Below are 16396 nucleotides of genomic sequence, written 5' to 3' on the forward strand. Positions count from 1 at the left end.
TCCAGGTGATTTATCACTCTTTATTTGGCTCAGTACATCTTTCAGGTTCAGTGAGATTTCTTTCAGTTCCTCCACATTGTCACACTTCTTGGTACAGGTAAATCTCTTACATCTTCTTCTGTATAGACCGAAGCAAAGAATTCATTCAATCTCTCCGCTATGGCCTTGTCCTCCCTGAGTGCCCCTTTAGCTTCTTATTAACCATTTTCCTCATTATGTCATAGTCGCCCTTTCAAAAATTAAATGCTGTTATAGTAGAGTTCTGTAGTGATTTCACTCCAGATATCAGCTTAAATTTGATCATGTTATGATCACTGTTTCCCAGAGGATCCAACACCATTACCTCTCATACCATGCACTGCATTCCACTAAAGACTAGATCTAAAATTGCTCCCCCTTCTTGTTGGTTCTTGGAACAGTTACTCCAAAAAAGCAGTCATTTATTATATCTAAGATTTTTACCTTCCTAGCACTCCCTGATGTAACATTTATCCAGTCAATATTAGGGTAACTGAAATCACCCATTATTATAATGTTGTCCAATTTGTCAGCTTTCCTAATTTCTGCAAACATTTCTTTATCTCTCTGTTCATTCTGTCCTAGTGGATGGTAGTACAGCCCTACCAGTATACTCTTTCCCTTCACACATGGAATTTATATCCACAAGGATTCCACACTGCTGTCTGTTTCAAGTAGAATATTTATTTTGTTTGACTCAATTCCCTCTTTAACATATAGCTCAACCCCCCCCCCCTCCAATTTGATGTATTCTATCATTGCGATATAATTTGTACCCTAATATCACAGAGATGTATTTTCAAAGTGCTTAGACTTAGAAAGTTCCATAGTAATGCCAGCTATTTTAGGAGAGGCCCCACATGGGGCAGGAGCGCAGCATGACCAGCCAGCGACCCTACTGGACCACCAGGAATATAGGTAGGCCCAGGGGGGTGGGGAGTCTTGTGGGAGGCAAGTTTGATGCAGGATGGGGGGAGAAGGGAGGAAAAGAAAGGACATTGTCGGGGGGGGGGGGGGCAGGAGGTGGCTCAGGGGCTTTTATTTTTAATTTAAAAAAAGTTATGTGGGTGCCGGCCCAGTATTCAGAGCTGTCACCCACATAGCTAAGCAGCTTAATTTAGGACTGCTCAAAAGCTGAATATTGCCAGCACCTGCATAACCTAGGGCCCTGACTTGCCCACTTTTTGTTTGGATCGTCTGTGGGGATATTCAATGGCACTCTCCAGTTAAGTGCCACTGAATATCCCCACTTAGGTGGCAGGAAACGATTTAAGTGGGCAGGAGAGGTTCCTGCCCGCTTAAATTGCTTTGAATATCGGCCCCTATGGGCATGTGGTATTATTCTATAACTCCACGTGCAACTGCATGTGGACTGTATGCAATTTATAGAATTAGAGGATAGCTCCTTGAGCAGGGACTGTCCTTCTATGTTAAACTGTACAGCGCTGCGTAACCCTAGTAGCGCTTTAGAAATGTTAAGTAGTAGTAGTAGTAATGTTTGAATTAAACCATCACTACTATCTGCTTTTTGCTCTGATCTGTATTTCAGTCTTTGAGTTATATTAGTGTTCAAGATACCTGGATATACATGGTGTCTGGAAAAAATGTGACACCTCACATAGTTTCAAAATACTTTGCAATTGTTTAAACATTTAATATAACTTTTGAAAATACATTAGTATAATTGGTTTTTTCTTAGTTAATTCATAATTTATGTTCAAAGTGTCATCCTTTAGCCTTGACACATTCACAAGTCTTCGACACCACTGAGCTGTTGGGTCAATGAATTCTGGGGTTTCATTAATTGAGAGCTCAGCTGTTTTGCGAGCTCGATAAGCTGGAGCTCCATCCTGTTGAAAAGCGAAGATATTTATCTGTAGCAGAAAGAATGGGCTCTCGGTGGACAATTTGAAAGTTTGGAAAGCAAATTGAGGGTGTATCTGAGTCAGACTATCCATTGATCGGAGATGATAGGCCACTTTTAGTGAAAAAACTTTAACCTCCCCCCAACCGGCAAGTCATCTGGGACGGACACTTTGACTGCGGCTCTGCTCTGCAGGAGCCAGTCAAAAGCTCGTCCCTTGCTTTTACTGGGGAGCAGCAGGAGCCTTGGGCACATGCTATTGACAAGAACGAGCGCACTGGGGCTGAGCCTGAGCAGGCTAGCAGGCCGCAGAAGTGTACCTACACCTAGAGTAATAATAGGGAGCACTCTGCGACTTGCCAAAAGAAGATGCCCAGTGTGAGAGGAAAGGTATAGTATCTGTATGCTTCTTGATTTGGTCAGCAACCTCCTCAACCTTCTCTCCAAAAAGGTTATCCCCTGGCAAGGGGCATTTGCCAACCTCTGCTAAACAGAATGTTCTAGGTCAGAAACACGCAGCCATGAGAGTCTGCACATTGCTATACCTTGAGCAGAGATCATGGATGCCACATCAAAAGTGTTGTAAGTGCCTCTGGCCAAGAACTTGTGGCACGCTTTCTGCTGCTTGACCAACTGGCGAAACGGGTCGGCCTGCTCCGGAGGGAGGGCATTGACCAAGTCTGCAGCTGCCACACTGAGTTCTGCAAGTATAAGCTCAAAGAATAAAGTGGTTGCTCAAAGCATATACTAACCACAATCGCTCAACTGCAAAACACTATGCACAACTTTGTGCAAAAACACACTCAGAACCTTACTGTACCATAAATATTACACTGGGCAGACCCTAATACACCAATATACCACCCATACGGAAAATGTAGACCGTCAACAATATGAAACAAGGGATCATAATTCTCATGTAGAGCCTTATGCGTCCTGTCTACCACTTGTAGCCCTGTCCCTATCCTTCCTACAGTTTCAGCATCTGCCCTTAAAATGTTCCGATCCAGCCCTTAAATTCAGCAGTTTCCCATCTATGTCTTTGTCTTGCCTTGGCCTGCATTTCCCTCTCTTTTTCCCTATCCCCTGCTGTGATCAGTATTGCCCCTCTGTGTCACTAAACCCCCCCCCCCCCCAGTGGTGCACCTTTGTGTTCTTAACTCTTTCCCTCCATATCTCACATCTCTTGCTTCCCTGTCACTCTCCTCTCTCTTCCCTTCTTCCCCCACCCTGGGGCCAGGATGTCTCCCTCTTTCATCCCCCCCCCCCCCCACAGTTGAGTATGTCACCCTCCTAGATCTCCAGGGTCTTTCCCCCCCCCCCCCTTTCTTTACCTAGTCAGTCAATCAGTCTTTCCCTTGCCCCCCATCTTCCAAGCTGATCCAGCATCTATGTATCCCTCTCGGCCTCTCCCTCTCCCTCCAGCACCTCTTCTTGTCTCTCTCTCCCTGGGGTTTTAATACATTGTTAATCAGACATACATAACAAAATCACTGATTAAAAATCATAGTCAAATATCCAAAGTTAAAATATAAATTAGAACAGAGCGATATATATAAACATAATAAAAGTATTTGCATAAATAATAGCCTTGCACAGAGAAAGGTCATATAAAAACACATGAGCATGTATAAGATCATAACACAATTATATCAAACAGTGACGCATGTGAAACTGCATTTTAGATATAATGGTTGTGATGCTTACAGAAAAGCTGATAATGTGTATAATAAAATTACTACTACTACTACTACCGTGTTTCCACGAAAATAAGACACTGTCTTATATTAATTTTTGCCCCCAAAAATGTGCTAGGTCTTATTTTCAGGGGCTGTCTTATTTTTCGGGGAAACATCGGGGTTGGATCGGGGTTGGATCGGGGTTGGCCCACCCACCCTCCGTCGCTCCCAGAACTAACCTTAAATGCCTCCTTTCACCTTCGCAGCAAGCAGCAGCAGGGCAGGCTACGCCTTCCTTCCGTGTCCCGCCCTCACCTTATGTAACGTCCGCAAGGGCGGGGCACGGAAGGAAGGAGTAGCCTGCCCTGCTGCTGCTTGCTGCAAAGGTGAAAGGAGGCATTTAAGGTTAGTTCCGGGAGCGATGGAGGGTGGGTGGAGGGGGGGCCCAGCAACCTCGGGTGGGGGGGGGGGGGCGGCCCGGGGGCGGCCTTGTCCGGCTCTCGGCGGCCCTGCTTTCAAACAAAAATTTGCTAGGTCTTACTTTCGGGGGAGGCCTTATATCTACCAATTCAGGAAAACCTCTACTAGGTCTTATTTTTGGGGGATGTCCTACTTTCGGGGAAACAGGGTACTATTTAGCATTTCTATAGCGCTACAAGATAAAAAAAAAATAGTTTTTATCTTATCTTAAATGTGAGTTTTGTGCATGAATGCCCAGATAACTAGTGAACACAGATCACAAATGAAAACAGAAGGGACACATACCAAATCCGAATCCAAGACAGCCTAAAATGTTAAAATTCCAAATCAACCTCCAGTATCAGCTTACTACACAAACTCGGGTCCCTCCCCTAAACAGCTTCAGGAAGAGGCATTGCACCTGCTCTTCGCAAACACATTTCTTCAAGCCTGCTCCCTGTTCCCACCGCCACCACGGGATTTTTGACTCACCCAGCTGCTGCTGCTGCATCCCTGTGCCACCTCCTGCTTCTCAGTGTGCAAGTGCCTGCCCCCGAGAGCTGCTGAACATGGCCTTATGGACAGCTCTGTGCTGGCTCCACAGCCCTGGTCTTTCTCCTGTATTGCGCCTACGTGAAATACAATCATCTGAAGTAAGACCACATCCAGGGGCCTCCCCAGAAAAGGTGAGACCCAGCCCCAGTGAGGAGAATTTTCCCTAAAAGCTGATTAGGGGCGACGGTGACTTATTGATTGACTGTCCAGTGGGTTAGGTCTGTGCAGGCAGAACGGTGTCGTTTCCCGTATCGTTTCTTGGATATGTTCCTTTCTTTTCATTCTGTCATAGGCCGCCCGGCATTTAAACCATTTAAGTTGCAGCGACGGCTCACCTCCGCTCCAGCCTTTCGCTTCTCGCTCAGTGTTTCGCCCTCGTGGAAACAGGAAATACTTCATCAGAGGAAGGCGGGACACTGAGTGAGAAGCAAGAAGGGAAAGGCTGGAGCGGAGGTGAGCCGTCGCTGCGACTTAAATGGTTTAAACGCCGGGCGGGAATGGAAAGGTCGGGGAGCTGAGGGCGGGCTCAGCGGGGGGTGGGCGGCGGCGGAAAAGGTCACAGCTTGGCTGGGGAGGCTTAGCCTCCCCAAGCCTCTTATATGGGGCGCCTATTGTCCAGGGTCCTAGCTTCTCTGCCTGGGGGAGACGAAGCATAGTCCCTAGTATTCCTGGCTCTCTTGAGAGCGGAATCCACCACCATGGAGTCATGGGGTAACTGAGACCTCACAAAGCCAGGTTCCCCGTGGATCCAATATTGGGTGTCAATTTTCTTGGGGACCACAGGAACAGACAGAGGGGATGCCCAGTTCTGTACGAGGACTGCCCTGAGAGAGGAGCCATCACTGCCTCCTTAAGAGGGGAGGTGTAGTCCAGGACCTCAAGCATCTTAGCCCTGGGCTCATCCTCCACTTCTACGGGGAATGGAATGGCCTCAGCCATTTCCTGTACAAAAGATTTGAAAGAGAGGCTCTCAGGTAGAGACAGTCTCCTCTCAGGTGGAGGGGAGGGCTTAGAAGTAATCCCATAGGACTCATTGGAGGAGAAGTACCTGGGATCCTCTTCTGATTCCCATGAGAACTCATCCTTGGTGTCGGATAGTATCTCCCTAAGGGCTAAGGGCCAGGCAGGGCCGCAGCGGGAGGTATGGTAGGCTCAAGCACCCCCGATACTGATGCACATTGCTGCATAAGGCTGTCCAAAAGCTCAGGGAGCAAGGCCCGGATGCGCTCATTGAGAGCCGCCATTGGGAAAGTCTGTGGGGTCGGCTGGGGCGCAGGCTGCAGAATCGCCAGAGCAGGAGCAGAATCTTGGCTGCTTGGAGACGCACGCATTGGCCCCTCCTGAATGGAAGGTGGAGCGGTCCTCTTGGTGTCAATGCTTCTCGGGTGCCGAATCCCTCGGCGCACTGGAGCTCCCGGCACCAAGTGTCGATGGAGATGGAGATCGGTGACGGTGCTTCTTGGCCTTTGCCCAATGCACATCACCCATGCTCCTTTGTGCCAACAAGGACGATGTCAAATGCTCACATCACCTCGGGGTTGGGTCCAACGATTGATTAAGATCCTTCTCGGCTGATGCTCCCAAGAGGCCTGCATAGAAGGAGGCCTCGAGGCAGGTGGAAATCCACTTGACGTCTCACTGCTCCCAGTGTCTCGGGGTCTCAAAGCAACCATTCCTACTGTGACTCCCTATGCCGGTGCAACAGTTGATGTCGACACTGATGCCTCTGACCTTGATGCTGATACTGAACAACCAGACCGGGCTCCAAAATTTTCTCGCTTCCAGCCTCCCAGAAAACCTGGGTCCTTTTCTTCATATGAATTCAAAGGACACAGTTGGCAGGGCTATGGTTGGCACCAAGAATGGGTATCCTTTCCCAAGATGGTCCAGTTGCACCGAGTACAAGGCTTGAAGCCACTGGGAGTCTTCGTGGACATGGAATCAAAAATTGCTTCGGCCAAATTAAAAGTCGCGGTGGTGCATGAAAAAAGGAAAAGGCACAAAAGAAGAGACCCAACTGGGCAGAACTGAAAACGGCCCATCGAAAAAAGAAAGGAAACTTAGACACAGGGCAAAACTAAGAAAATAAAGGCTTTTTCTTTTTTGAAGGAAACAAAACAAAAGAAAAGGAAGCGTGTAGGCAGTGGTGTGCTGGAGCCGGCTCACACCGGCTCGCAAGAGCCGCTTGTTAAATTTTGACAGCTCTTGCGAGCCGGTTGTTGTAAGGGGCGAGCCGGCTCCATTGCACGAGGTAAGCATGGCAGGAGGGCGCCATGCTTACCTCCCCTCCCACTCCCATCCATTTGTAGCGATGTCCTTCGCCCCCCCCCATCCTCCCCTGCCGCTCCCATCCGTCAGATTCAAATACCTGCCTGGAAGCGCCGCCTTATTTAAAGCCCTGCTGCCCGTCTCCAGCTGCCTTTCCTGCTTGCTTCTCAGGAGTTCGGTTCGCGCCCTTAGTCCCGCCTTCTGACGTCATTCTGACGTCATTTCCTTTTCCCGCGGCGGGACTAACGGCGCGAAGAACCGAACTCCTGAGAAGCAAGCAGGAAAGGCAGCTGGAGACGGGCAGCAGGGCTTTAAATAAGGCGGCGCTTCCAGGCAGGTATTTGAAACTAACGGATGGGAGCGGCAGGAGAGGATGGGGGGGGCGAAGGACATCGCTACACATGGATGGGAGCGGGAGGGCAGGGGAGGGAGGAGAACTGCTGGGCATGGATGGGCAGAGGAAAGAATTGCTGGGCATGGATGGGCAGGGGAGAGAATTGCTGGGCATGGACGGGCAGAGGGGGGCAGGGGAGAGAATTACTGGGCATGGATGGGCAGAGGGGGGCAGGGGAGAGAATTGCTGGGCATGGATGGGCAGAGGGGGCAGGGGAGAGAAGAGAATTGCTGGGTATGGATGGATAGAGAGGGGCAGGGGAGAGAGGAGAGTTTCAGGACATGGATGGCGTGAAGAGCAAGAGAAATTCTGGACATGGATGGAGGGGAGGGAAGGGAGAGAGAAGAAATGCTAGACATGGAGGGAAGATAGAGGAAGGAGATTAGATGAGGGAAAAGGAAGTGAGGAGAGAAACTGCACATGGATGGAGAAAATAGGCAGAAGCTGGATCCACTGTACAGTCAAGTATGCGGAGGACCAGAAATGAAGAAGAAAGGAGGAAAGAAAAGAAATAAATGGAAAGGAAGCCCTGGAAACGGAGTCAAGGGAACAGATAGAGAGCAGCAGAATCAGATACTGGACCAGCATGATCAGAGAAACAAAGTCACCAGACAACAAAGGTAGAAAAAAAATTATTTTATTTTCATTATAGTGTTTGGAATATGTCCACTTTGAGAATCAGGTGCTGAACGTTAAAAGTTTATGTTTATTTACTTATTTATGGCATTTTATCCCATATTAAACATGAATTAGATTGGAATCTGAGATCATTTAATTTTTTTTTCCTGGAGAGAGTAATGTGTTGGCCGCCGCCGCCCCCCCCCCCCCCCCGGGTATAGCCAGCTCTGCAAATTTTTTTTTGGGGGGGGGTGCAGAGGTGGGGGGGGGGGCGCAGTGGTGGATGGGGGGCACCAAGGTGGACCGGGGAGAGAGCCTGTTGTTAAAAATTTACCAGCACACCACTGCGTGTAGGAAAAACTGCCAAAAGGCACTCAAAAATTGCTCTAACCAGGCGCGTGAGGTGCAAGCATAAACGTAGCCACTTCTCACACGGAAAAAATGAAACTAAGCCAGCGCGTTCATGCTGCAGGCAGGAAGGCACTCGCGCATGTGAGCTGGAGCGCTGCTTGCGCTCCAAAAAGCTGTGGATTTTTCTTTGACATATTTGCCAAGCCAGGCTACACGAAATGAAGCAAGCCTGCTTGACCTTAGAGAAAATAAAGTACTCAGAAATGTCTCAAATTTCAGGCAGAAATTTCTGCTGCAGTAGGATATTTTTGGGTTATTTGGAAAAGTGTTGGGGGTCCCGTTTTTTTTCTGGATACCATGTATTGTAAGATCTGCTTTTTTGGAACATACAGCTGTTACCAGACCTCTGAGCAGTATCACACTGGTACAATACCAGTCACATGGTGGTCCTGTAATTGCTACAATCACACACAATAAATTAATTGTTTGTTTGTTTCTTACATTTGCACCTCACATTTTCCCGCCTATTTGCAGGCTCAATTGAAATGAACAGATTGGAATAAAGACAGCTAGGGCAAGCCACAATGAACTCTGTAGCCATTATACATGTAACATGGATATAGCTAAGGCTGACAGTTTTCTGTGATCTTATTCATGGAATTTAATTAAAAACCTGCTAGGTATTGCCTTTTTATCATTTTCAGATTAGCTTTTTTTATAATCAACAATGTAAAGGAAATAACTGAAGGTGGTTAAAATGAAAAGTTCCATGGAAACAAACTCAGCAGTTATAGTCTGTTATGTGTGGGTTTAGTAGTGACTCTATCATGTTGTAAGGGCAATTCTATAAAGAGGTACCTATATTTAGGTGTCTATAACATGCCTACTATAAAGGAAAGCATGCATATACTTTTCTTTAAAGCATACCTGCATAATAGGTCAAATATGTGCCTAGAATTAAGATAATTGTAGCCATAGACTGATATAAATTATTGTGCCTAAATCAGAAGAAATATACATAGCTTATAGTATTTTGCAACCTAACCCTCCCTTCCTTTTACAAAGCCACGTGAATGGGCTGTGTTGGCATTGCCATGCGGCAGCCACCAGTACAGCTTTGTAAAAGGGGGGAGGGTAAGTGTGTAACTTTGTGTCCTGCTGCACTCTTCCCAGACTCTGCCCATATGCATGCCCACCTCAGACAACATTTCAGTGCCATTTTATGAAATAGTGCATGCTAGAAAATTAGCATTTATGCTCATACTGTATGTGCACAAATGTGCATGTATGACTCTATTCTCATTATTTATCCACTCTTCTTGGCGTCTCCTTTATAAAATTTCCCTCTGTTCCCCTAATTCTATAAAAGTCGCTAAAAATTGTGCACACAAATTTGGGCATGTGCCCAATTTGTATGTGCAATTTAATTGAAAAACAAGCTAATTAGCAACAATAATTGGCTTGTTAACAATCACTAATTAGATTTAATTGGCATTTATGTGCGTAAATTTTACACACACGTTGAAAAAGGGGGTGTGGAAATGGGAGGGTTATGGGCAGAATGGGGATGTTCCTAAAATTTATGCATGTTGTTATAGAATGAGGGGGGATCTGTGCCTAATTTAGGTGCATACATTTGCACCACATTTCACTCGCTGCAAATGGCTGTGCCAAACGTTAGGCGCAATTCCCAGGCATAAGTGCTATTCTATAAACCATATCTAACTTGAATCGTGGGCTTATAGAATAGCACTTTTTTCAGCATCATATATAGGATTCACCCCTGTATGGAGAGACTCAAAGCCTTCTCTGGCTTCACAAGATTTTGATCAGCCTTCCTCGTTCTTATTCCCTTTCCTTATCTGCCCTGATTATTTACAGTGTTGGGTTATTTTGTTGTGCTACTTTTTTTGCTCCTTTTTCAGTAGGAGTTGAAGGTGAATTACATTCAGGTACACTAGGTATTTCTCTGTCCCTGGAGAATTCACAATCTAATTTTGTACTTGATGTAATAGAGGGTTAAATGATTTGCCCAAGATTACAAGGAGCAGCAATGGGATTTGAACCAGGCAACCCCGGATGTCAAGCTAACCTACTTCACTGCATTGTAACAATAACCTTCTGGAACTATATACACCATTATGATGTCATATATAAATAAATACAATTGCTGATGAAGATGCGAAATGACAGATCATGGTTTTTCAGTTGAGCAACATCTTACTTTCACATGCGGAGCTAGATTTATTAAAGTTCATTACTGTGTTAGCACTCACTAATGCCATTAACGTGTGTTATTAGTAAACAAGTTCCATTGCATAAAATGGGACTTGCAGTAAACAATTTACATTTAATGCATGCTAATGTGCAGTCACACAGTTAGAATATCTACCCTTCAGTGAGCTGCTGCCACCTGCCCGGATGCAGACTGTCGCTGCAGCCCTTCTTGTCTCAGCAGTTTGGCTGCAGTCTTGGTAATATGATCCCAAGCATACTGGATGTGGCGGGACTCTACCATACGAGAGCAAATGGCAAAGCGCAGCACAAATGTGTCTCCCAGGTGACACGGAACAAGATGAATTTTTCTGGCATCATTTATATTTTTCAGAAGTGCCTCGTTCAGCCTATTGGAACCCTAGAATGGAGACAAGAACAGAATGCTGACGATGACCTTTGGCAACTATTTTCCTCTGCTCCATGCTCTGAAAAGCAAAGATACATACCTGTAGCAGGTATTCTCCGAGGACAGCAGGCTGATTGTTTTCACATGTGGGTCGACGTCTGTGTCGGCCCAGGAATCACCATTTTGCAAGCAAAATATAAAAAAAGTTTTGCCAGAGTCTTCTGGTGTGCGCGCACCGCGCATGCGCAGACCAATTTCCCGCCCATCGCGCAAATGCATTCCTCAGTTAAATCAAAAGCATAAAAAGAAACAAATCAACTCCAAAGGGGAGGTGGGCAGCTTTGTGAGAACAATCAGCCTGCTGTCCTCGGAGAATACCTGCTACAGGTATGTATCTTCTCTTTCTCCGAGGACAAGCAGGCTGCTTGTTCTCACATGTGGGGTATCCCTAGCAACCAGGTTCACTCAAAACAATGAACATTGGTCAATTGGGCCTCGCAACGGCGAGGACATAACAGAGATTGACCTGAAACCATAAACAACTAAGTGAGAGTGCAGCCTGGAACAGAACAAAAATGGGTCTGTGGGGGGGGGGGGGGTTGGATTCTAAACCCCGAACAGATTCTGCAGCACCGACTGCCCAAACCGACTGTCGCATTGGGTATCCTGCTGAAGGCAGTAGTGAGATGTGAATGTGTGGACTGATGACCACGTTGCAGCCTTGCAAATCTCCTCAATAGAGGCTGACTTTAAGTGAGCCACTGACGCCGCCATGGCTCTAACATTGTGAGCCGTGACATGGCCCTCCAGAGTCAGCCCAGCTTGGGCATAAGTGAAGGAAATGCAATCTGCTAGCCAATTGGAGAGTGTGCGTTTTCCGATGGCGACTCCCCTCCTGTTGGGATCAAAAGAAACAAACAACTGGGTGGACTGTCTAAAGGGCTTTGTCCACTCCACGTAAAAGGCTAATGCTCTCTTGCAGTCCAAGGTGTGCAAACTGCTTTCGCCAGGGCGGGTATGAGGACAGGGAAAGAATGTTGGCAAGACAATTGACTGGTTCAGATGGAACTCCGACACCACCTTTGGCAGGAACTTAGGGTGTGTGCGGAGGACTACTCTGTTGTGATGAAATTTGATATAAGGTGCATGTACTACTAAGGCCTGAAGCTCACTGACCCTACGAACTGAAGTAACAGCCACCAAGAAAATGACCTTCAGATGGCAGGAATTCAATGGCTCAAAAGGAGCCTTCATCACCTGGGTGAGGATGACATTGAGATCCCATGACACTGGTGGAAGTTTGACATGGGGATTTGACAAAAGCAAACCTCACATGAAGCGAACAACTAAAGGCTGTCCAGAGATAGGCTTACCCTCTACACGGCGATGATAAGCACTAATCGCACTAAGATGAACCCTTACTGAGTTGGTTTTGAGGTCAGACTCTGATAAGTGTAGAAGGTATTCAAGCAGGGTCCATGTAGGACAAGAAAGAGGATCTAGGGCCTTGCTGTCACACCAGGTGGCATTTGAAAGAATAACACTTCTTCGTGGAATCTTTTCTGGAAGCAAGCAAGACACTCTAGTGGATCCTCCTCTTCTTCTGTCCCACTGTCAGTCAGTGTACCTCAGGGATCTGTCCTGAGACCTCTTCTTTTCTCCATCTATACTTCTTCCCTTGGTACTCTGATCTCATCCCATGGATTTCAGTATCATCTTTACGCTGATGACTCCCAGATCTACCTCTCCACACCAGAAATCTCAGCTGAAATCCAGGCCAAAGTATCAGCCTGCCTGTCTCAGCGCCATCTGAAACTAAACATGACCAAGACTGAGCTTCTTATCTTTCCCCCTAAACCAACCTCTCCTCCTCCCCCATTCTCTATTTCTGTGGATAACACTCTCATCCTTCCTGTCTCATCAGCTCATAACCTTGGGGTCATTTTCGATTCCTCCCTCTCCCTCTCTGCACTTATTCAGGTGACTGCTAAAACCTGTCGTTTCTTTCTCCATAATAACTAGTGAGTAACTAGTGAGGTAATTAAATTCGCAGATGACACAAAATTATTCAGGGTCGTCAGATTACAGGAGGACCTCGCGAGACTGGGAGATTGGACGTGCAAGTGGCAGATGAAGTTCAATGTTGACAAATGCAAAGTGATGTATGTGGGTAAAAGGAACCCGAATTACAGCTATGTCATGCAAGGTTCCGCGTTAGGAGTCACAGACCTAGAAAGGGATCTGAGAGTCATCGTTGATAAGACGTTAAAAACTTCTGCTCAGTGTGCTGCGGCTGCTAAGAAAGCACACAGAATGTTGAGTATTATTAGGAAAGGGATGGAAAACAAATGCAAGGACGTTATAATGCCGTTGTATCGCTCCATGGTGCGACCGCACCTAGAATATTGTGTCCAATTCTGGTCGCCACATCTCAAAAAAGATATAAAGGAATTAGAGAAGGTGCAGAGAAGGGCGACAAAAATGATAAAAGGAATGGAACGACTTCCCTATGAGGAAAAGCTGAGAAGGTTAGGGCTCTTCAGCTTGGAGAAAAGGCGGTTGAGGGGTGATATGATAGAAGTCTACAAGATAATGAGCGGAATAGAGCGGACAGATGTGAAGCGTTTGTTTACACTTTCAAACAACAACAAAACCAGGGGACACAAGATGAAGCTAGAATATGGTAGATTTAAAACAAATAGGAGAAAGTTTTTCTTTACTCAGCGTGTAGTTTGACTCTGGAACTCGTTGCCAGAAAATGTAGTGACAACAGCTGGCCTTACGGAATTTAAAGGGGGTTTGGACAGATTCCTGAGGGAAAAGACCATTGAACATTATTAAGAATTATGGGTTTTTTGGGGGTTTTTTTTTTGGGGGGGGGGGGTTGCCGGGTTCTTGAAGCCTGGATTGGCCACTGTTGGAGACAGGATGCTGGGCTTGATGGACCCTTGGTCTTTTCCCGGTACGTCGGTGCTTATGTACTAATATCACCAAAATTCGCCCTTTCCTTTCTGAGCACACTACCAGAACCCTCATCCACACTCTTATCACCTCTCGCTTAGACTATTGCATAGGCGGTCGGTGGCCCAACTGTTTGGGGAGGCTAATAGGGGCAGGGTTAGGGGTGGGGCCAGGGGTGGAGCTTACATCCATAATTGTCTGACAACACACAAAAAAAATAAGTAAAAATAAAATAGTCACAATTAATACCTTTTATTAAATTGTATCATATGTCAAAGAATAAAGTGGTTGCTCGATCCTAGCCACAATCGCTCAACTGCAAAACACTATGCACAAACTTGTGCAAAAACACACTCAGAACCTTACTGTACCATAAATATTACACTGGGCAGACCCTAATACACCAATATACCACCCATACGAACAACATCACAGACCGTCAACAATATGAAACAAGAGATCATATCACAATTCTCATGTACAGCCACAAAACATCATTTTAGGGTGGATGGTATTCACAATGAGCTCCTTTTATTAACGACCAGATAGAGATAAGAGTTTTCAAATTTCAATTTTGGCACAGTATAAGTCATCAAAAACACATAGAACACAGATACATCCTCACTAAGTATAGAATAAGTAACCACAAACTAAAATAGAAATATATAGACAAAAATTAAACTGAACCCCCAAGAGGCCAGATTCCACATTCAGTGCAACACCACAGAAACAGTGATGCATATCCCTAGTACTGTGCAAAATATAAAGATAGCAGACGTAAATTTGAAAAAAACTGACAAATACCAATCACCACTTTACAAATTAAAAAATGGAAATAAAACAAAACAGAGAAAATAAGATAATACCATTTTATTGGACTAATACTTTTTCAATTAGCACTCAGAGGCCAAAACCTCCTTCCTCAGGTCAGTACTGCTGTTAGGGTCCTGTCCTGACCTAAGGATGAAGGTTTTGTTCTCTGAAAGTTGGTCAAAACTGTATTAAAATTAGTCCAACAAAAAATCACCTTATTTTCATTTCTATTCATCACCACAGCTACAATACTACTTTATTCTAAAGCAAATAAATCTTTTTTTCTACCTTTGTTGTCTCTGGTTTCTGCTTTCCTCCTCTTCTCTTCACTCTCTGCCTTCCATCCAGCATCTGCTTTCTTTCTCTCTCCCTTTCATCCAGCGTCTGTTTGCTTTCTCTGCCCCTTCCATCCACTGTCTCAGGGCCGTGCCAAGGGTCTCTGGCGCCCCCCTGCAGACTATCAGTTGGTGCCCCCCCCCCCCCCCCCCCCCGGTGAAAATGATCGCTCACCACTTACCACACTGACAGGAATTGTCAGCAATATTCTTAGAAACAAATTGCTATACATTGCAAAATAAGATAGCAGATGTAAATTCTCAAAGTGGACATATTCCAAACGCTAAAATGAAATAAAATGATTTTTTCTACCTTTGTTGTCTGGTGACTTTCTTTTTCTGATCATGCTGGCCCAGTATCTGATTCTGCGGCTATCTGTCCTCTTAACTCCGTTTCCAGGGCTTCCTTTCCATTTATTTCTTTCCTTTCCTCCTTACTTCTTCATTTCTGGTCCTCAGCTTCTGCCTATTTTCTTCATCCATGTGCAGTTTTTCTCCTCTCTTCCTTTTCCCTCATTTCATCTCCTTCATCTCTCTTCCCTCCCCTCTATGTCCAGCAGTTTCTCCTCTCTCCCTGAGCCCTGCCCTGCAATCCATATCCATCCATGCCCATCTGTCCCCTGCCCCCTCCATTCATCCCTATCCAGCAATTCCCTTCTCTCCCTGAGCCCTACCCTCCCATCAATCCATGCCCATCTGTCCCTTGCCCCCTCCATTCATCTCTGACCCTATCCAGCAATTTCCCTCTCTCCCTGAGCCCTGCCCTCCCAATCCATGCCCATCCATGCTCCTCTGTCCCCTGCCCCCTCCATTCACCCTATCCAGCAATTCCCCTCTCTCCCTGAGCCCTGCCCTGCAATCCATATCCATCCATGCCCCTCTGTCCCCTCCATTCATCCCTATCCAACAATTCCCCTCTCTTCCTGAGCCCTACCCTCCCATCAATCCATGCCCATCTGTCCCTTGCCCCCTCCATTCATCCCTGACCCTATCCAGCAATTCCTCTCTCTCCCTTCCATGAACCCTGCCCTTGCATGCTCCTCTCTCTCCCCTGCACTCCGGCAACTATTCCCTTTCTTTTTTTTTTTTCTTTTAATTTTACCTCCGTGACCACCCGGCAGCGCAGCGTCAGTGCAGGAGGCGGCGCTCCCGACGTGTCTAGCCTTCCCCTTCGCTCATGTTTGAAATGACGTCAGAAGAAGGCAGAACATGAGCGAAGGGGAAGGCTAGACTGGGAGCGCCACCTCCTGCACTGACGCTGCGCTGCCGGACGGAGGTAAAATTAAAAGTATTAAAAAAAGAAAAAGGAATCTTGCTGCAGGAGAGAAGAGAGCGCGGGCAGTTGGGCAATGGGAGTGGGAGGGCGAGGAGGTAAGCATGGTGCGGCGGCGCCCCCCAAATGACTGCGCCCCCCTGCCATGCTTACCTCGCTTACCGTATTGGCACGGCCCTGCACTG

The 16396-nt window shown here is 46.4% G+C and overlaps 1 protein-coding gene across 1 annotated transcript in view; it reads right to left on the bottom strand.

Annotated features, from left to right (window-relative positions):
* Positions 1–16396, bottom strand: part of DDC (dopa decarboxylase) — a 438446-nt gene that overhangs the window by 2092 nt on the left and 419958 nt on the right. Inside the window, 1 exon segment of the mRNA XM_030209542.1 lies at positions 10599–10841. Within this exon segment, the coding sequence (XP_030065402.1) occupies positions 10602–10841 (240 nt within the window). The 3' untranslated portion in view covers positions 10599–10601.

The sequence above is a fragment of the Microcaecilia unicolor genome, chromosome 1 (assembly GCF_901765095.1).
Source record: "Microcaecilia unicolor chromosome 1, aMicUni1.1, whole genome shotgun sequence".
NCBI classification, from domain to species: domain Eukaryota; kingdom Metazoa; phylum Chordata; class Amphibia; order Gymnophiona; family Siphonopidae; genus Microcaecilia; species Microcaecilia unicolor.